The 21,768-nt window shown below is 51.7% G+C and overlaps 1 protein-coding gene across 4 annotated transcripts in view; it reads left to right on the forward strand.

Moving 5' to 3' along the window:
• The window catches only part of TBX4 (T-box transcription factor 4), a 32,714-nt gene extending 11,635 nt beyond the window's left edge, over window positions 1-21,079 (forward strand). For 2 of the 4 annotated variants that reach the window (XM_063628515.1, XM_063628516.1), the window contains 6 exons: window positions 1,784-1,903; window positions 3,482-3,629; window positions 14,596-14,748; window positions 15,855-15,943; window positions 16,064-16,293; window positions 18,881-21,079. In XM_063628515.1, the coding sequence (XP_063484585.1) occupies window positions 1,784-1,903; window positions 3,482-3,629; window positions 14,596-14,748; window positions 15,855-15,943; window positions 16,064-16,293; window positions 18,881-19,500 (1,360 nt within the window). In that variant the 3' untranslated portion in view covers window positions 19,501-21,079. The remainder of the gene's footprint in view (window positions 1-1,783; window positions 1,904-3,481; window positions 3,630-14,595; window positions 14,749-15,854; window positions 15,944-16,063; window positions 16,294-18,880) is intronic. The other 2 variants (XM_055256409.2, XM_063628517.1) reach the window with 1 other exon arrangement.
• The last annotated feature ends 689 nt before the right edge of the window (window positions 21,080-21,768 follow it).

Here is a 21,768-nt window from a genome sequence, read left to right on the forward strand (position 1 = left end):
AAATGCTTTCAATTGACATCTGAGACAAATTCTTCCACAAGGTTTATAAGTCCCTAGACTTGCAGCTAGAACTTCCCTCCTCCCTCCAGGCACGCACACATCCACACATGCGCACTTGCACACCGCTCACATGCGCCTGGGCACACACACCCCACATCCCCCCCCCCCCGTCCCGGCCCTGCGGTGCTTGAGCAGGCCTCTCCTCCAGCAACAGAGGGGCACAGGCGGGGCTGGGTGGGGCGTGGCTTGGCAAGGTGGGGCGTGGCTTGGCAAGGAAGTGAACCCTCCACCTCGGTCGGGGTCCTGGCCTGGGCTTAGGGCCTGCCAGCTTATAGAGGTCTTGATCCTTTCTGGAAGCCCCGTCCTGTCCAGGTAAGCTGGTGCCCCGGTGACAAAATAGGGGCCTCTGATCAGCTGTTTGTGGCATCTTGGACAGCTTCTCCAGGGTCCCGTACTGTCTTGGGTTAGTGAGAGGCAGAGAACCACCTGATGGTTGTCCCAGAGTGGACCAGCCGGGCAGTGGCACAGCTCAGTGGGGCTTAGTGTCTTCACTGTGTCTTCAGCTAAGTTTGGATCCTGTTTCTCTTGCGGGACACCTTTGTGGAAGATCAGCTGGGGTGGGGGATGGAGTCTGAGGAGGATTGTGAGGAAGTTCCGTTCTTCCCTCTGGTGAAGTCAGGGACTTAGTGACTAGGGGAGGGAGCTGTGCCCAGAGCGTTTGTGTATGCGTTGTGCTGTTGTGTGTGCATAGGTGCTGAGGGGTGTGCAGAAGCCCCCTCTAGAATGTGCCCTGAACCTCAGGGCCCTGGACAGCCTCAGCATGGGCTGCAGGAAATGACAAACTTTCTGGGTTTTGGTGAATCCATTTTCGCAGCAGTAGGTCATACCACTTCTCCATTTACTTTGCTGAGGGTGGAATGCAGCAGGGGTCCCTGGTAATTCACGCAGCACTCTATGAGATGGGTGGTAATGTTATCCTCATTTTAGAGATAAGGAAACCAAGGCACAGAGAGGTTCAAGCAAGTTGCCTAAGGCTTGTCAGTGGGGTCCAGGCCGTGCCCATGGCAGGTGGTTTCAGAATCCATGCCCTCTCTTATCCATGAGGCTCCTGGACCGACTTTCCCCTGACACTCAGGGTGCACAGGTCCAGGTGAGGTGTTCACAGGGAGAAATACCCCTGATAGACACACTGGAAGAACCCAAACCTAGCAGGGTTTTGCACAGCAATCTCCTGTCTTCCTGCAAGCTGGTTTTAGGCCTAAGGGTTTCCACAGAGGCATGACCCAGAGGAGGCAGCTCATTATTTATGGAAGCAGCTGACGGGGGTTTCCGGTCCCCTATAACTGCACCCCAGAACTTCAGTTGTGTGGGGGCTGGCAAAGGACAGGAGGGAAATTAAGGCAGCAAGGTTGGTGTCAGAATCTGCTCCCACAATCCTGACTGGGGTCTCTGTGCTTCAGCTGCTTGCAGGCACTAGCCCCAAGTCTTAGGGGATTATGGGGGAGGGGATAAGTGAATTTGGGAAACGGTGTAAACTCTCCTCCTAGACACAGACTGATGGCTGCAGAGGCTCAGAGACAGCAGCCAGTGCCATCTTTTCCCTGTGCAGCGCGGGCAGAGGGGGAAGTGAGTTTTGCAGGTCACACAGCTGTGACCAATGCCAGGATTGCTGGCCAAAAGGGCAGCACCTGTTAGCGGCCTTCTGCCCCCGCCCTTGCTCACTCTGTTCCATCTCTCCTGGTGCTCTGTCCACACGCTCCGCCTCACCCCTCGGCTCCCCCAGGAGGATGTTCCCCAGCTACAAGGTAAAAGTCACAGGCATGAACCCCAAGACCAAGTACATCCTGCTGATTGACATCGTCCCTGCCGATGACCATCGCTACAAGTTCTGTGACAACAAATGGTAAGTGGACCCTGACCGCATCACCCACCTTCCCTCAACTGCCCACTTGCCACGCCCCACCTAGTGTTTTGTCTGGGGGATTTCTTATCTACCTGAGTGACTGCCCAGGTCTGCAGGCTGGAGTCCACTGCCTGGAACTGGCTGTGCAGAGGCTGAGGTGGTCAGTGAATGTCTGCATTTCTGCTTCAGGTGGGGCTGGGGTTGGGCTGAAAACCAGCTGCATGTTTGGGAGTTTGGTGGATTGCAAGGGTCTGTACTCTCCTTATGGCCATGGATAGTCAGGACTTGGTGACTATGCTGTCAGGTGACAGACAAATCATTAACACTGGCCAGATTTAGACTCTGTCAGTGCTTCACTGTGGGGAAGATGGGAGCGGTTCTCTTGGGGACTTTAAGAGCAAGGCCATTACCTGCTGTGTGGGGTCACTCTCCTGTTTCTCCATGTTCTCCTTGGCTTCAGGCCCCTCCAGCCATCCGGACGAAGTGAGGCTCCACCAGGGGGTTGGTAGATAGGACCCTTTGGCAAGGGGCTGGGAGACATAGAGAGGTAAAGGGACAAAACCAAAAGGGGCCAGGTAAATAAAGGCTGGGCTACCTTTCATGAGGCCAACTCCTTAGTCCCTGACTGCCTGGGAGCTCGGAACAGCGCTCCAGGAGCCAGCAGCCAGCCAGGACACTGGGCTCCGTGGCAAGTGAGCCACAGAGCTGGAGCGATTGGGCCGAGGAGGCAGGATTTGGTGGCCACGTCCTGGCAAGGGCCATGTTTCTGTTTCTTCTCCCTCTCTGGGCTAGAACTCAGAGCAGGCTCTGGCTGTGGGGAGAGCTACCAATGAATTTCTTACCATTGTTTTGGGGACAAGCCATTTGAGAGTTGTCTAGGTCCTCTGAGAAGCTCCCTCTAAATAATATAATTTATAACATGTGACAATCATAATCATACCAGGTGTAGTGGCTCATGTCTGTAATCCCAGCTACTCTGGAGGCAGAGGCAGGAGGATGACTTGAAGGTCAGGAGTTTGAGACCAGCCTGGGTAATATAGTAAGATCCTTGTCTCTACAAAAAAATGTAAAAAGTTAACTGGGCATGGAGGTACATGCCTGTAGTCACAGCTACTTGGGAGGCTGAGGCAGAAGGATTGCTTGAGCCCAGGAATTGGAGGCTGCAGGGAGCTATGATCATGCCACTAGCATGAGTGACAGAGGGAGAACCTGTCTCTTAAAAAGAAAAAAAAAATTTAAATCATAAGTGTAACTATGCATAGAAGTGCCTAAATCTCCTCACAATATCTTTGTGATTAGTCCCAGTCCTTCAGTTAAATGATCCCATTTCCCTGTAACCTCCCCGTTTTTTTTTTTCTACTGCACTAAAATAAAGGAGATTCAGAACTGCTCTCTCCTCCTCAGCATTTTCTCCTCTGTCCCTCACACTCCTACCCTTGAAGTACTAATTTGACAATGTGGTGGGACCAGAAGCTATTTTTTTCTCTGGTCAATGGGGGTTTGCTCCAAGAGGGGACAGGGAATCTGGCCTCACCAGCCCCTGGAGTAATCGCCTGCTCTTATCTGCTCTGTTGGCAGGATGGTGGCAGGGAAGGCTGAGCCGGCCATGCCAGGAAGGCTGTATGTCCACCCGGATTCTCCTGCCACAGGGGCCCACTGGATGCGGCAGCTGGTCTCCTTCCAGAAGCTGAAGCTGACAAACAACCACCTGGACCCCTTTGGCCATGTAAGCATGGGGGCTGCCTGGCCTCAGGGGGCAAGTCTGGGGCAGGTTTAGGGGTGGGACAGGCCAGGATGGGGATAGGGAGAATCCACTCCGGGATCCAGCTCCAGGCTTTGGCACTCACTGACCAGTTTAGGGAAGGAGCTCAAGCCTCTGAGGCCTGCAGAGAGCTAGCTGGACTTCCTTCCCGGCCACTTACTGGCTGGGTAACTCTGGACAATTGTCTCAGCCTTTTTGAGCCTCACTTTCCTTGTCTAGAAAATGGAGATGACCATATGTACGTTTCATGGTTGTGAGACTTAAATGAGAGGGTATACAGGAAGCACTTTGCATGTAGGAGGTGCTAAATAAATGGCAGCTATGATGATAAAGGTGACGGGTCAGATCTCAGCTTCAGTTCCCCAAAATCTTGCCTTGCTGGAACATAATACAAGAGGGGTAAGCCTTTTCGAGCAAGAGTCACGGATGTGTTCCAAAGCCCATCTTTGGTGTGTACCGTCTGCCTGGCCTGAGAGCCGCCTGCTTCTGGAAGGAAAGACCTTGCTCTGGCTCACATGTTAGCTCCTGCTGGGTTTGGCCTGGTCCTTACAGAAGAGATTCTGAAGCCCCAGGGATGCTGCTGACGCCCCATCCAGGCTGCCCAAGCTCATTCTTTCCCCATCTGGCCCTGGCAAGTCCACAAAAAAGAGATTTTTATGTGGAAATTTTTAGCTCAAGTGTGTGGCAAACAGAAGTCTAGGGACCTGGTACTATCTGCCATGGCACAGGCCCCACCCCTTGAGACTGCCCATGGTTACTGGGGAAGGGCAGGGCAGGGGCAGTGGAGGCTTCGAGATGCAGGTGTGGCTGTTGGGGTTACAAGATGTGCAGGTATGTCCCGCTTTTACGCCTGAGCTCTGAAGCATAGTTCCTATGGAAAACTCCAGCCATGCTTCTTTTCTGATTGATGGGTATGTAACTGGCAATGAGCTTCTAGTTTTAATTTCTCAGAATCTGTTCAGTTCGCTTCTGAGTCATTGGTGAGCTATAAACAAGCAGCTAGGAGAATGCTTAATTAACGCAGTCAACTCCTGACTTATCTTATCTGGTTTGTGAGTCCCTATACTGGGTTTCCCATACAGGGCAGGCAGATTCCCAAAGGGGAGGATCAGCCAAGTTCCCACCTCCCCGAGCCCCAGGGCATTTCAGCTGAGAGGCAGAGGGGCTTCCTGGGTCTCCCTGGGCACCATCCTGGTCAAGACTTCGTTCCCAGTCAACTCCTACCCAACTTCCTATGCTTGGCCAGGCTGTGGCACCAGCCTCAAAGGGTAGGGAGGGTCTCTGTGTTGGGAGGCTAGGGAACCTGGCCCATGACTGCACACACACACAGACCCCATGGGGGGCGAATACAGAGCTTGTGGGGAGCTGCATCTTTGGGTGGCCATTTGTCCCTAAGGATCCAAACCTGGAGAGGATTTTGGATGCGCCAGCTTGTTGTCAGGGCTACCAGCTGCAGGGATGTCTCAGAGGACACATATGCTTCCCCGACCTCTAGAAAGTGAGAGCGGAGGGAGTTAAGGGATGGAAAGCTGGGCCTTCTTTAGGAAGTGGGAGAGAGCGCTCTGGCCTTCACAGCCCAGCAGTAGCTTTTCACAGCCTGGCCAACCTCTTCAGTGGCTCTCCCTGGGTCTGTGAGTGGTTTGTGATAACCTGCATAGAAGTCAGGGCCAGTGAGGCTGCTTGATGGGCTTGTGATGCTGGGGGTGCCCCTGGCTACACCTGTCATGCCTGCCTGGGGCTTCCCTTGCCTTGACGATAGGGATAGTATCCACAGGAACTCAGCTTTCTCCCTGGACAAGTGGGACGCAGAGCATCTTCCTTCTCCCTTCATCCCCACACTTACCCAGTACTTGCAGCTTATTGGCTACAACAGCCCTGTGGGTGTGGCAGGGCCCAGGTACCATCTCAGACCCAGGCCTTCTGCTTCCCGGTCCAGTGTCTCTGGGCTTCTCCACTGCCTTTCTGTACCCAGGTCTCTTGCTGCAGTATCTTCACCTATTTAGAGCACCCTTGAAAAGGGAGCAGCCTCTGGCCATTCAGACAAGGGCTGTGGAGGGACATATCAGGGCACAGCAACCCATTTGGACATTGATTTTTTTCTGCCCCTTGGCCCGCGCCCGTGAGAGTGGTGAGCTCCTATTGAAGGATGAAGGAGTCACCCTTCTTGGCTTCTCAGTGCAAGAGGCTGGGGAAAAGCCACGTTGTATCGGGAATTGCCCTTCCTTCTGCACAACCACTTCTACATTTTCAGCTTGCCCTGAAAGCTTCCAGGCCTCAAGGGACTTTCTCCAGCCACGTGGGCTTGGACTTTTCTTGGGGATCCTCATGGTATCCCAGGAGCTTGAGCAGCTGCCTCCTATTGGCAGCCCTCACCCCCAACTCCTGCCCAAAAGGGTGGGCTCTCTCCTCGCGAAAGGGCATGTTGAGAGCTCGTGAGAGTGGCTGTGGTATCATCTTGGGGTCCAACAGGTGGACTCAGTGTCCTTCTAGCTTGGAGATCCCTGGGCCCAAGCCATCCCGTTTCCTCATCCCAGGAGATGAGCAGGGTGGCTGAGAGCCCGTGTGTCTGCTTGCTGGTGCCTTAAGGCTTCAAAGAGCAGGAAGCCCTGACTGTCGGGGGTGGGGGTATGGAATAGCTATTTTGGGATAATCCGGGTTTTCCTATCATTCAAGATTCCTTTCTTCCGTGAATGCTGCTCTTCTCTGAAGTCTGAGGACCTTAGGTTGAAGTCTTGGGCCTGGTAGCCTGTCCCGTATGGCAGATGGAGCCCTGGAACAGGAACCTGTCAGACCACATGGCCAGAACCTCCTAAAAGGACTGAGCTCTCACTGGAACACTCCTTGTGGGTTTTTGCTGTGGGATTAGGAAAGCCTTCACAGCGGAAACCCACAAGGAATTTTCCAGTCCGAACCTTGGAAGTCAGGTTCAGGAGGGCAGATTTAGACCTGGGAGTCAGCTCCAGTCCCGCGGTTGGGCCAGGCAGGAGCAGAAAGGACCATGGGGCTGGGGCTGGATGAGCTGCCTCCAAGTGGCCTGAATTCGGCTTTGCTTCTGCTGTTCTGCTGGCCACAGAAGCTGCCTGCCCACTGTCCCTCCTGCCTGCCACTACCTCCCACACCTGGCAGGGTCCTGTGCCAGGCGACTATGAGATGGGAAAGGAAGCTGCTTCCCTCGGCTTTCTTCCTCTTCTCCTCTTCTGAATAAGCTTCTAGCAATACCTGGGCTTCAGGAAGTTGGGGAGGGCCTCACTGGGTCATAGGTGGGACCTGTATCCTATAGCACGATGAGGAAATGGTGGCATGCAGGTATCCCAGATTGCTGAGGAAGGAGGGCCAGTTTATGATTTCTGACACAGTGAGTCCAACTGTTGGAGGGGCTACATTAGCCCCTGGGCTAGAGGTGTGGACTGCAGTTCCTCAGTCACAAAGTAGCACGCATTAGTCCCCTTAATATGCGACTTCCCTCTAGCCACTGGGCTTCATAACTGGCATAGGCCTGACTGCCACACCCTTAGGCCTGAGACCATTTTCCCACCTTGTTCGCCTAGGTAGCTACTCCTGAGCTGCGGGATCCCAGCTCAAATGCACCTTCTTCAGAGAGAAAGGTTGGGGTCCTCATTCCATGCTGTCAGAGCACTATGTACCTTTTCATGCTAGTACTTGCCAAAGTTATAATTTTATACCTATTTGCATCTTAAAATTTTATTTATGAATAGGAAATACTTTCACAAGCTTTAAACATAAATCATTGAATAAATTAAAATGTCTACAATACGACATCTCTCTCTACTTGTTCCTGATCCACTGTTTCTTTCAACCCCCAGTACAGGCAACCACGGCTACCAATTTCTTTTCCGGAATCCCCTCTTTTACACGCAAAAGGTAGCATACTATAGAAACATTTTTTGCATTTGCTCTGTAAACTTAATAATATCTCTTGGAGAATAGTCCATTTAGAGAGAGCTTCCTCATCCCTTTTGCAACTGCACAGAATTATTATTAATTTTTTTTGAGATGGAGTTTCACTCGTGTTGCCCAGGCTGGAGTGCAATGGTGTGATCTTGGCTCACTGCAGCCTCCACCTCCCGGGTTCAATCAATTCTCCTGCCTCAGCCTCCTGAATAGCTGGGATTACAGGCGACTGCCACTACACCCATCTAATTTTTGGTTTTGTTTTGTTTTGTTTTGTTTTTTAGTAGAGACAGGTTTTCACCGTGTTGATCAGACTAGTCTCAAACTCCTGACCTCAGGTGATCCACCTGCCTCGGCCTCCCAAAGTGCTGGGATTGCAAGCATGTGCCACCGCATCTGGCCTGCAGCTGCATAGAATTTTATCAAAATGATTGTTTCAGAAATCATGTAGCCAGTTCTTGTTGAAGGAATTAGATTTTTTTTTATTTTTTGCTCTTCTGATTAAGCTTGTACATATGCCATTTTATGCTGTGCCAAGTATATCTGTGAGATAAATGGCCTGTTCAAAGGGTACATGGATTTGTAACTTTGAAAATATCACCAAATTCCCCTCCATGGGAGCTGTACCGATGTATATATTTCCACCACTGCTACGGCCTTACCAACAAGGGTGGGAGAACAAACTTGTGGATTTTTGTCAGTTTGACAGGTGAAATGTGGATATCAGTTTTAGCTTTAATTTGCATTTCCTTTATTATGAGTAAGGTTAAGCATCTTCTTTTAATAAATTTCCTCTCCTGTGAACTGCTGTTCTCATCCTTTGCTCATTTTTCTTGTAGGTTTTCGATATCAATTTCTAGGAACTCTTATAAATTAGGAGGATGTAGCTCTTATCTGTGATGAGTTACACATGTCCAGGTTATCATTTGTCATTTGGTTTTGCCTGTAGTGATATTCCCACGCCGATGCTTTTGATTGGATTGACCAGTCTTTTCCTTATAGATTTTGGATTTTGAGTTATTGAAAGCCCTAATCCCCTCCTTACTTATAAGGGACTTTTCTTTTAGTATTTTATGGATTTATTTTTACATTTAAACCATTGATCCTTTTGAAATTTATCCTGGCATTGATTTGAGGTGTGAATCCAATTTTTTTTTTTTTTCTACAGAGCTATCCAGTTGTCCCAACATCACTAATTGAGTCGTCCCCTTTCCTCCCCTGGTTGAGGTGCCTTATTTCTGAACACTAAATCCCCATATGAATGTGTGCCTGTTCACACGCCAGTCTTTTAACTGTTGAGACTGGATAATAGGTTTTAGTGTTTGGCAGGACTGGGCCTTCTTGATCTTCTTCAGAGTTTTCTTGGCTAGTCTTGTCTATTTTTTCACATAAACTTTAGAATAAGCTTGTAGTGTTAAAAAAAGGAGCTTATTTGTATTTTTATTGGATTTGCTTTAAATTATAAATTTACTTAGAGAAGACTGATAGGAAGGCTTTTCTATTTGCTGAAGGTTTTCTGGTCCTTCAAAGCATATTCAGGTTTCCTTGAAATGGCCCTGCACATTTCTTGTTAGGTGTGTCACCTGATTTGTTACCATGATAAATACAGCCTTTCTTTCACTACATTTTCTCACCACTTATTTCTGCTCAGTTTCGGGGTTACTGTGTGACTTCCCCACTAGATAGTAAACCATGAGGTTTCCAATCACTGTGACATGCTAGTGCCTAGCCACTGTGTCTGGCAAGCCAGTGGGTGCTGGTGGATGGTAAGTGCATGAGAAACTCCTGAAGGGGGTGGTAATTAGACAGCAAAGCCACTTCCCCTGCCAGGGGCAGATGTCCCCCCAAAGCTTATGCTGCTAATTTGCCAGTGGGGACCCAGAGCTATTTATCTCCCTCTTTCCTTCTTTCCTCCCACATTTGCTGATCCCTGACAATGTGGCAAGCCCTGAACTCCAGATCAGGTCCCACCCTCCCCAGCCAGGTTAAGGTATGAACTCAGGCTTGGAAACTAGTACCAATTCTGGCTGTGCCTGAAATCGGCTGTCTGATGCTGGGCAAATGCCTGCACCTCCCTGACCCTCAGTCCCTCGCCCGTTAAAATAAGCGCAATAATAATTAATGCCTACTTTATACGGATACTGTAAAGATTAATTTTATGGTGGATGTAAATGACTTAGCACAGGGCCTGGCACATAAGCTATGCTCAGTAAGTGCCAGCTGTTACTGCTGTTGCTGTGGCAGAAGGCAGGAAGGTTTGGAGGCCCCACGGTACCACCCCAGTGTTGCTCCCGTGGGAGTGAGGCCTAAGGTTCCCTGGGCAACGCCTCTTGAGTGGGCTGATGGGCTCCCTGACTTAGTTCTAGTTTGAATTTTCCTTGGATGCGCCTCTTATCATTCTGGGTCTCAGTTTTCTTTCTTTTCTTCTTTGGTGTTTAAGCTGAGATCCTGTCACTGTCCTAACCTCTTTGTAGGGCTGGGGAGGATCAGAAGGATGATGGAGAAGGTAGTCACAGAAAGTAAAATTATGATACAGGGTAAATCTGGTTTTAGTATCTGACAAAATGGACATTAGCCACACTGTTGAGGGGCTAGCATCCAGATAGCATGTGTTCTGTGTTCTGTAGGGCCTGCTGACCCAAGTCCCTTACAGTGTTTAATTGACACTTTCTCATTAACTCTGAGCTTGTTGAGAGCAGTGTGTGCTCTCTCACAGGCCATCTGGATCCTGCTCCAGACTGTGTCTCCAACCAGCTGTGTGTTCGTGGGCGAGTCACGTCTCCACTACCAGCATTCTGTTCCTCATCTGTAAAATTAGAGAGCTGGACACGAATGATCTCAATGGCCTGCCTTTCCATGCCCTAATGTTCTGTGATTCCAATGTAGATAGATCTGGGCTTTATTGGCTAAGCACCCTATGGCGATCTCTTGAGGAGAGGGACGTTTGGCGCAATTGCAGTTGTTAAAATAGAACAGGCTTCTGAATTGTGGCCAGAACATAATGAATCCCATTTCTGTGAAACGATGATGATGATGGAACCAGTCATGTAGTGGGGTTGTTGACGTGGCTGGCCCATTTGGCCCCATATCCTCTGCAGCAAATATAAATGTGAAACTCTGGCAAAGTAGTTTAATGTGGCGCCTGAGGAACTTCTGAGCAAAGCCAGGTGTGTGAGTCACTGAGTTGGTTTCACATTCTCCCGGCTGATGGGACTAAGGCTCAAGTTTATACTTGTCTTGGCTCAATGGGTGGGACTTTCTTCCAGATACCTGTCCAGGTTCTAGACTGTCAGAGTCAGAAGGGGTGTTCGGGACCACTTAGTCAAAGGCCCCACTTTATAGATGGGGACCCCAATGGTTGGAGAAGGAGAAGAGCTTGCTTAGGACTTGACGCTGGTGAACAGAGATCATGAAGGCGTCTGCACCCTTCGTGACTTCTCTATGACTGGGGTTACCCTCACCTAGTGGCTCCCACCTGCCCCTGTAGGACTGGCAGCTTCCCTCTTTGCAGGTTTCCCTGTGAGCCTGGCTGGTTCCCTGCCTCGGAAGATGTGTTGGGCAGTCTCTCCATCCTAGCCATCAGGGACTTTGTCTGATGGGCTAAGGAGTTTGGCCTTTATTCCAAGGGTCAGGAGGGAACAATCAAAGGTGGATTGTGGATATAAGGCATTTATTGAGCCCTATATACTGGCAGCAGTGGTAGGAGGGCATGTGGTGGAAAGAGGAGGAAATACAAAAGGCCCTGCTCTTAAGCAATGCACATCTTCCTGAATTTCCCAGAAGGTTCTGAGCAAGGGAGTGAACTGATGGGATGCGTTTCAAGAGGAAATGGAGAGAAAGTAGATGGAGCTAGGGGGAGGCTGTCCTAGCAGCCCAGCCAGAGATGGTGGGGCCTGAAGCAGGGGTGTGCAAAGGGAATGGAGGGGCTTTTGTTTTATAGACAGAGTCACAGGAATCGGTCACTGAGTGGACCTGGAGGTGGATGACAGTGAGGAGAAGGGGAGTTGATGATGATACCCAGGGCTTTGACCAGCCCACAACTGCTTGTGACTGCCCAGGTGTCACAGGAGCAGGGTGGCTGCTGCCATGTGTCCTAGTGTCCTGCACAGCCTTCATGAGGTGCTGGTGCCTATGGCTCTGTCCTGGGTTCTCTCAGCCCACAGTCTCTGTTCTCCCTTTGTGCTGCCACCTTTGGAGAGCTAGAGTGACCGGGGGAGGCCTTCATGCCAAGGAGCTGGACCATCGGGGAGCTCATGGGAGATCATCTCTGCACATGTTTCATCACCGCTTTTGACCTGGAAAATGCCTTAGAGATGATCTCGTTTTTAGTGAGCAAGCAAAGACCAGAGAAGAGGGGACTTGCCCACGTTCCCACGGAGGGTTTGTGGTCGTGGCCCAGATCTCCCCACTCTCAAACCCGACCTTGCACTCACTAGATCCTGTCTGGGGGCAAAGGAGCCTGGAGGTACAAAAGGATAAAAGGTATAGCCCTTTCTCCTGAGGAGTTTAGAGTTTAATTGAAGGGACAAGAAGAAATAGGAAGCCACCGGGATGCAGAATGACAGCCAGGTAGATAACGCATGAGAAGTAAGTTTCAGGGGCATTCAGAGCAGGCCCTTGCACCTGAGACTTCCTGGAAGGGCTGGGTCTTCCTAGAAGAGATGTTAGGCCCAGAAGGTGAGAAAAGAATGGGAAAGGAAGATCAAGACAGCAGAGGGACCCGCACGTGCAAAGGTGCGCAGGTAGGAACTGGGCATTCCTGGAGCTATCGGGCCACCTCCCAGGTATTTCATTGCTGGATCTTCCGGGAGTGTGGGTCCTTTGTGGACGCCTACAGCTCTGTGAATAGTGCACGGTGATGGAGTCACCTAAAGGGACCGGGAGGTGTTTTCCAGGCCCGGTTCCTCTCACCACAGGAGCATTCCCAGCGTCCTGGAAAGGGACAAACACTGAGGCCTCTCTGAGCGGGACCTGTGTCCTGTAGCCTCACTCTGCATTCCTCACCTGGCAGGCCCCCAGTGGGGCAGCAGGTCCCCAGCTGCAGGACCTGGTTTGGGGTTTGGGAGTTAGGTACTTGCCTCGTGAGGGTCTGGAGGTTTGTCACTGAGGGCTGAGGGGGGAGTGGCCAGTGCAGAAGGCAGAAAGTGTGGTTCCTGCTGGATGGAGTCACCTAGCTCAACCGAGGATCCCAAGAAAGGCCGGTACCCACAGCCCAGGTCCTGGCCCACCCGTTCCTCAGCTGAGCTGGCTCTCTAGGCTATCCCTGTGCCCCAGGGCATGATAAGAGCAGAGTCTTCCCAGACTGAGACTTTGGCCAAGGCTTGCCATAGAAGAGACTGATTCTGGCCTTTCTCTTGGCACTCTGGTCACTAATGGGTTAAACCTTTCATTAAGGGTCAGTACCAGCTCCCGTCCCTGGAAACCTAGAAGGGCGGCAGCCCATTGACCAACCCAAGGAAAGGGCACTGCAAGCTACAGAGAGGGGAGCTCAGAGGGGAAGGGGACTCGAGGGCCCGCCTGGCCCGGCCAGGACAGAAACCAAAGGGTTAACAGAAGCCGCAGGGCTGATAAAATGCCCCAAATTCCTGGTCCTGCCTTCAATGGGGAGGGCGTCTGGCAAATGTCAACGATAAAAAATACATTTTAATGGCACATGGTGCAGCTGCTACCGTGGGGCGCAGCCAAATGAAGCAGGTTTGGAGCAGCAACTACTGTGAGCAGCCTCCGGGGGCTCTGGCGGCCGCGCCTCCAGGGCGCTTTGCTAAGCTTTGTCCAGGCAGCAACCCGCCTCCCCCAGCCCATGGCATCCTCAAGGGCCCTTGGGATCGGGGGTCTCTTGCCTTCTATGGCACTATTTTAGAAACTGTGCCGTCTCCTACCTTGGCACCTTGAACGCTTGAAGAGCTTCTCTGAGGGCTGGGAGCGGCCTTGGGCAGGTCTGAAGGCAGGATACATTTGGGTCTCCCCAGCACACCATCAGCAGGCCTCTGTGAACATGGAGAAATGCATAAACAAGGCTAGGTGTGGTGGCTCACACCTGTAATCCCAGCACTTTGGGAGGCCGAGGTGGGCGGATCACTGGAGGTCAGGAGTTCGAGAGCAACCTGGCCAACACGGTGAAACGCTGTCTCTTCTAAAAATATAAAAATTAGCTGGGGATGGTGGAGCACACCTGTCATTTCAGCTACTTGGAAGGCTGAGGTATGAGAATCACTTGAACCCAGGAGGTGGAGGTTGCAGTGAGCCAAGATTGCGGCACTGCAGTCCAGCCTGGGCAACAAGAGTGAGATTCCATCTCAAAAAAAGAAAGACAGAAAGAAAGACAGAAAGAAAGACAGACAGACAGACAGACAGACAGACAGAAAGAAAGGAAAAGAAAAGAAATGCATAAACAAATGAGCAATGTGACAAAAAAAAGTTACAGTGAGACATTTTCCTCAGCTTCCTCCCTCTTTCTCATCCTGCAAAACCCAAGTATTTCTAGAAGAGGCAGGTCATGTGTAAGAAGGGTATTGAGAAGAGGTGAGGCTGGAGGGGGACCCCTGAGGGAGGGAGGTTACGTGTTATGATCCCATTTAATGTGGAATGTGGAAACTGAGGCACAGAGAAGCCCAGTGACTTGTCTGAGGTCAAACAGTGACTCGGTGGCACCCTGGACTTTTGCTGACAGCTCAGAATTCCACCTGCTACACTGTGCTGAGTTCACAGTGGGCTTTTACACTGTTAAGGGCTTACTCAAGTTCTCCATTACCACAGTGAATCAATTGGTCACATCAAGGAGGGCCTGGGGCTGGGCGTTAGTGCTGGTGCAGACAGGCTAAGTGGGGCTGGGGTGGGGAGAGTTTGGGGCCCAGGGGCCTGGTTCTTCACTTGGGAGCTCCAGTCCCGGTCGGTAGGCCCCGGATCCTGGGCTTTGAGGAGAATGAGAAAAACCAGGCCAGGGCCAGATGAATGAGGTCAAGGGCCTGGGGCTTGCGGATGGGGACCTGGAGCTCAGCATGAGCCCCTTCTCCTCTAGATCATCCTCAACTCTATGCACAAGTACCAGCCACGGCTCCACATCGTTAAGGCTGATGAGAACAATGCTTTCGGCTCCAAGAACACTGCTTTCTGCACCCACGTGTTCCCAGAGACCTCCTTCATCTCTGTGACCTCCTACCAGAATCACAAGGTACAGCCACTGCCCCACAGCCCCACAGCCCCCACTTAACACCACCCTTCATTCTCTTCCACCATGCAGAGAGAGAGAGTGTGAAGCCAGAGTCCCAGCAGGGCTTGGGCAGGCCCAGCGCAGGGACCTCAGAAGCCTAGAGTCCCTCGGAGCGGTGAGCAAGTCGAATGATGAACAGAAAAGGACTCTAGATATGTCCATCTCCAGCGCAGAGGAATTACGGTCTCTGTGTTTTGGGGAATGGAGAAAATTGGCAACTGTAAAAACCAGGAGCTTGGAGCCTGCCTTGTGGTTTGAGCGTTGGGCCCTTTCATTCCACAACGTTCTTTTTCTCCTGGTTCATCTCCTGGTGCCTTCAGAGAGAGGGGTAGGGAATGGGGATAGGAGCCCTGGGGTGCTGTCAGCGGGGGTGTGGAAGCAGAGCCTGCGCGGAGGCCCTTCCCAGGCTGTGGTCGGAGGTGCCCCAGCCACCTCCCACCCTCGCTACTGCCCTGCCCAGCCCGGCCACCCCCACTTCATCCCAGTCACTGACAGCTGTGCTCTGCCGCCCATCTGCTTTCCACAGTATGCACACGGGGACTGGCAAGGTGGGCAGGGGTCACTGGGGAAGGGCTGTGGCTGTGGTGGATTTTAGGCAGAAGAGTGACAGAGTCGGAACTGCATCTAGACCGGTCACTCAGAGTCTGATGTGATAGTTGCACAGACTCAGGCAGCAGGCCCAGGACGCTCACTGGGAAGATGTTACAGGTCCCCAGGAGAGACCCATGGGGACAGAAGCTCGGCAGTGCAGAGGGCTGGGGAGCAGGAGAAAGAATCGGAGGGTGGAGAGCAAGGAGTAGGGAGCCAGGGACACACCGGGTGTGAATGGCAAGGCCCACTTCCCCAGACCTGCCCCAGTTCCGCCTGTGCCTGGGGTTGGGGAGGAGGGAGGGCCAGGGGCGAGCCCAGTCCCACCCTCCTCCCTAAGAAGGTTTTGAGAAGAGGTGAGGCTGGAGGGCAACCCCTGAGGGAGGGAGGTTACATGTTATGATCCCATTTACAAATGTGGAAACTGAGACACATTTGTGTGCCTCACACTGGTGACCCTATGTGTCTTCTCCCCACAGATCACCCAGCTGAAAATTGAGAACAACCCTTTTGCCAAGGGATTCCGGGGCAGTGATGACAGTGACCTGCGTGTGGCCCGACTGCAGAGGTGGGGCTGCGCAGCCCGGGGGTGGGGCGGGCAGACGGGATTCAGGCACGTGGCCTCTGTGACCCTCAATGTATCTTCACTCTCTTCTTGTCCCTCCTCCTGTCCTTCCCACCCCTTCAGCAAAGAATACCCCGTGATTTCCAAAAGCATCATGAGGCAGAGGCTCATCTCCCCCCAGCTCTCGGCCACACCGGACATGGGCCCCCTGCTTGGCACCCACCAGGCGCTCCAGCACTACCAGCACGAGAACGGGGCACACTCACAGCTCGCAGAGCCGCAGGACCTGCCCCTCAGCACCTTTCCCGCCCAGAGGGACTCAAGCCTCTTCTATCACTGCCTGAAAAGACGAGGTAGTGCTCTCCTGGTCTAGAAGCCCTAGAGGGTCAGAGGAGGGGTGAGGTTCTCCCCGAAACCACTCTGCAGCCCCCCCCCCCACCCCCCAACACACACACACTCATCTGGTGCTTGTGTGGCCTGGGAGAGTGAGCCTGAAGGGTTAGGGATCACAGCTGGGCACAGGGCCATCTTTTCCAGTGCAGGGATGCTGGTTCTCATCTCTCATGCTGCCTTTGGAACCCTCACAGACAGCTTGTAGCCCTGGTGTTCCCAGACACCTTTCCAAGTGTTGCTTTGCAGTCACTGCTCTGAGAGCCTCATGGGGTGAGCTGGGCTCTGCCTGGAAGTGCAGGAAGAGGCTGACACTTCCCAGTCCAGAGGTTTTGGGATTGGGGCTGTTATTTGTCAAAGCAACCTCAATTCCAGAACAGGGAGGACTTGGTGTCTCACGTGCAGGGCCTTCCACCTAATCATTCCTTCCAGGATCTGCAGAGGCTGCTTGAGAGTTGAGATGAGCTATTGTGGATGTAGGTGGGGGCTGGGAAGACACCCTCTGTGCCAGGCCTCTTCATAAAGAGTAGGAGCCCGGAGCTGGGCACCATCACATCTGTGCTCTGTGCCAGGTCTTGATTCCTCCATGGATAGAATTGCAATGACTCATGTTACTCCACCAGAAGACCTCATGGGGCTGCTGAAATTCCCTTCGGAATGAGCCTGGGGACTTTTGCTTGCTATCCAGAATGTTCCCTCAGCCCTGGTCCTAGGGACTAGCCCAGCAGAGCTCCGAGATCCCCTGTACAAGTCTCATTAGAACTCAATGACCTAGAGCATGGGTTGGCAAACTCTGGCCTTTGGACCTAACCCAGCCTGCTACCTGTACAAAATAGTTTTTTTTACATTTCAAAACAATTGAAAAAAATCAAAAGAAGAATATTTCGTGAGATGTGAGCATTATGTGAAATTAAAGTTTTAGTGTCCGTAAAGTTTTATTGGAACATAGCCATACTCATTTACTTACAGGTTGTCTATGGCTGCTTTCGTGGGACAACAGCAGAGTTTCGTAGCTGCAACAGACACCCTGCGGCCCACAAAGCCTAAGATATTTACTATCTGGCCCTTTGCAGAAAAAATTTGCCCAGTCTTGACCTAGAGTGAGTAGGTCACCTGCCAGGATCAAGAGCTTAGCGCAGGGAGAAGAGAGGGATTTGGAGAGAAGGCGGAGAATTGGGCTGAGTGAGGGGCAAAGGAGAGAGCTGGGCAAGGGAGAGGAGCAGGTCTCCCTGGGCAGGGCAGATGCCACCAGCAGGGGCAGAGGAGAGAGGTGAGCACAGGCCTTCACACCCACTTAGCCCCTCTGCCTCCAGCCCTGTGGGCGCACACACAGAGCTCCCCAAATGAATCCTTGGAGAAAACAGGAGGAAGGAGGCCAAGATGAGCCATGGATGAGTGGGGTTTTTGTTGTTGTTGTTGTTGTTGTTGTTGTTGTTTTTTGAGACGGAGTCTCACTCTGTCTCCCAGGCTGGAGTGCAATGGTGCAATCTGGGCTCACTGCAACCTCTGCCTCCCGAATTCAACTGATTCTCCTGCCTCAGCCTCCCCAGTAGCTGAGATTACAGGTGTATGCCACCACGCCCAGCTAATTTTTGTATTTTTAGTAGAGATGGGGTTTCACCATGTTGGTCAGGCTGGTCTCGAACTCCTGACCTCAAGTGATCCGCCCACCTTGGCCTCCCAACGTGCTGGGATTACAGGTGTGAGCCACTGCACCCAGCCCGGATGAGTGTTCTTAAATTGGCTCAGTGGGCTGCTCCCCAAACCCTCAGGCCTGGGTCAGCCCTGAATCCCAGGGGAGGTCATGCCACTCCAGATAGGCCTTCCTGGTGGAGGATGTCGAAAGGCACACATACATGATTTGTGGCATCTGATGTCATCTTCCCCCAGAGTACCTGCTTAGCCTGAAAAGTATGTCACCTTTTTCACTTATTATCAGTTCTATTTCTTAATTTTGTAGACACTGTGGTGTTGGAATCTGTGTAGTAAAAATCTGATGGCTCTTCTTTAAACACATGTGAGGTTAGTTCATCTTCTAAAAGCAACAGAAACATGCCTACAAGTGGCTTTGGCTCCCTGAGGTCTTCCTGGGAGCTGAGGATAGAGGCAGAAACCTCATGGCGTTAATTTTCTGGCTACCTCAGACAGATGTGGCCTCTGGGCCTGGGCTGGCCTGGCAAGTGCCTCCACTTTCCTTGGCCAGGGAGGGCCTAGCCTGAGAATGCCACTGCACACCAAGGCCTCTCACTCTCCCAAGAATCAGGCTGGCGAAGGATCAAAGCCGAGTGCTGCCTGGCTAAGCCTGGCCCTCAGTGTCCGGTGATGTGGTGTCCCCCGTGGCCTCTGAGTAGGGTCCGTAATCTGACCACTTCTTGGCGGCTGCCACACTATAAAAGCTGTGGCTGATTGAAATGGCTCTGGGAGTGCCATGGCAACATGGGGAGGGCAGGCACGGAGGGACAAGGACAGGCTTGTCCCAGCATCCAGCAGGGTGCTCTGGGGCCTGGGCTGGTGGAAATGGTTCTTCCTGAGTGTTACTTTGTCTTTCAGCAGACGGTGCCCGCCACCTGGACTTACCTTGCAAGCGATCCTATCTGGAAGCCCCCTCTTCGGTGGGGGAGGATCACTATTTCCGTTCCCCCCCTCCCTATGACCAGCAAATGCTGAGCCCCTCCTACTGCAGTGAGGTGACCCCCAGAGAAGCATGTATGTACTCAGGTTCAGGGCCCGAGATTGCCGGGGTGTCTGGGGTGGACGACCTGCCCCCACCTCCGCTGAGCTGTAACATGTGGACTTCAGTGTCGCCGTACACCAGCTATAGCGTGCAGACGATGGAGACTGTGCCGTACCAGCCCTTCCCCACGCACTTCACCGCCACCACCATGATGCCTCGGCTGCCCACCCTCTCCGCTCAGAGCTCCCAGCCACCAGGAAATGCCCACTTCGGTGTCTACAATCAGCTCTCCCAGTCTCAGGTCCGAGAGCGGGGGCCCAGCGCCTCATTCCCAAGAGAGCGTGGCCTCCCCCCGGGGTGTGAGAGGAAGCCACCCTCGCCACATCTAAATGCTGCCAATGAGTTTCTCTACTCTCAAACCTTCTCCTTGTCCCGAGAATCTTCCTTACAGTACCATTCAGGAATGGGGACTGTGGAGAACTGGACCGACGGATGACTCTCACGTCTCCTCCACAGCCCCGGGACCGTGTTGCTCCAGTGTTAACCTCTGTGGGTGGCCTGCACTCGACCAAGAAACGCAGGAAGGTATTCCAGTGTGTGTGTGTGTGTGTGTGTGTGTGTGTGTGTGTGTGCACGCGAGCATGTATGTATTTGGAGAGCATCCATCTTCTGACATACAACTGAGGTCATGACAAGGAAAAAAAAACACCACATTTATCTAAGAAGTGATTTTGGCTGCAGGACCTGGGTCTATTGTTATCTGACATCTCTTGACATGCTCGTGGGTGGGATGGGAGTGGAGGGTTCCTATGAGTTATTGAGAGGGTTTTATAATGGTTGATTTACTCAGGGGCCAGGTGGGGAGTTCTCTCCCATGGGGAAAGATTCTCATTGCTGGGGCGGGAAGATTCTCGCTGCTGGGGTGTGAGGGCTCTGTGCACACCTTGGAGTTCCTGGCCTTCCCTTTGCAATGGGAGCTGAGAGTCTGGTTTTGGTAGCAGGAGGCCCACTCTTTTGGCTTCTGGAGAGTCCGTGAGACGGCCTGAGAGGTGGGCTCAGCTAAGCCACAGCGTGGACCTTGATAGTACGGCTGGCTGCTCAGTTACTGGCCTAGACATCGATGACTGGAGCTCTGAGGTCTGAGGGATGACATTCGGAAAGGGTCATGTGCTAAATGTCACCCGAGGGGTATTTTTAAAGGGTTTTTTTTTCCTTCAAGAGGAGGGAAAATGCAACCAGTAGCATCTCTGTCATCATTCAGGTTTTGTAATAAAAAGTACAGAGCCCTTCCCCTTAGGTCCCCAACATATAGAGTCTCTCACTCTGGTGTGTGGAGAGTCGGCCTCCCAGGCACCATACCATCTGCATCCTATGACGGGCAATTATGAAACACGCCTCCGCTGGCGTCAGCCCCAGGAGGCCACACTGGAGCTGATGTCTGGCATCTCCAGGGCCTGTTCTGCTCTCAGAAAATCTATGCTTCTGGAGTGAGAAAGCCCAACAGAAATAAAGATAATTGAAAAAAGTTTGTTTCTTCCAGTAAATTCAGCCGGTGAGCTCAGAGGAGCAAAGAGAATTCTCCAGTGTGGCACTCACACAGTCCTCAGTCCTGCGTTTTAGCATTGAACACCACCAGGCCATCAGTGTGGCTGGGGTGAGCTCTCCATCAAACTTGGGAAATCACTAAACTCTTTGCATGCTGAATAGCTATTATTTATATATTATATAAATAAATAAATATATATTTTATATATATATCTCTCTCACAAATGCAGGCCACATGTCAAATTCAGCTTTGCTTTTTACAAATGAATGAACTTAATAAAAATAAACATTGGAGGGGGTATTTGGAAAGACATCTATTTAAATTTTTATTACATGTTTGATATTAAAAACTAAGAATGGTTTAGATAAAACATATAAATAAATATATATATAAACACACACACACTACAGATAAAGCTTTTTTAGAAAACACATTAGCTAACAGGTGATATGGAACTTCAAGTGTTTTGTTATATAGCATGGACGTTTTATTTTGCATATCAGAACATAAAGCCATTTACAACTGTGAAGTGTGTGGATGCTCTTTATTACTGACTTGTCATTTCTTGGCTCTGCAATGGCCTCTGCCTCTTTTTTGCTGGTATTTTTTTTCTCAAGTGTCAGGTGAGGCCCTCAGTGCCTCTGAACATTTGTACTGTGGAGCCTCTGAGCTCGGAGTGAAGTCACTTAGGACCAACACAGCAATTGTACCTTTGATCTCATGCTACTCCCTGGGTTATGAATCTGGACTTCAGGGTCCACAAAGACTCCAGAAGGGCAGGGCAGGCAGTAAAGCAAGAATCTGTCTCCTTTCAGCAGTCAACACATAAGCTGGCCATTTGGGGGAAGTGGTCTCGTAAGTAGGGAATTCCTGGTGGAATTTATGCAGCTGCTTCAGAAAAGGAGCTGAAGAGCAGTTTCGAGTCAGCGCCGGGGGCTTCCTGGAGCAGTCAGGGGCGTGAGCTCATCACCACCGTCACCCCAGAGAGGGTGAGTCAAGGCCTGGCAAAGTCCCCATTCGCCTGCATCTTTGCCAGGTCCCTGAAGCTCGGCCACAAGATGGAGAGAGGAAAAAGGAGGTGAAATCCAGCCCAGGTTCACCCTAGATTGGAAGAGGCAGGCATAGGAAGGTGCTGCTGGGTCTCCCTCCTTACAGCCTTGCCACCTGCCCTGCCCCTGATGGCTCCTTCCCCAAAGCTGCTTACCCGCATCCACCATC

This window comes from Symphalangus syndactylus, chromosome 20 (assembly GCF_028878055.3).
Source record: "Symphalangus syndactylus isolate Jambi chromosome 20, NHGRI_mSymSyn1-v2.1_pri, whole genome shotgun sequence".
Classification (NCBI taxonomy): Eukaryota; Metazoa; Chordata; class Mammalia; order Primates; family Hylobatidae; genus Symphalangus; species Symphalangus syndactylus.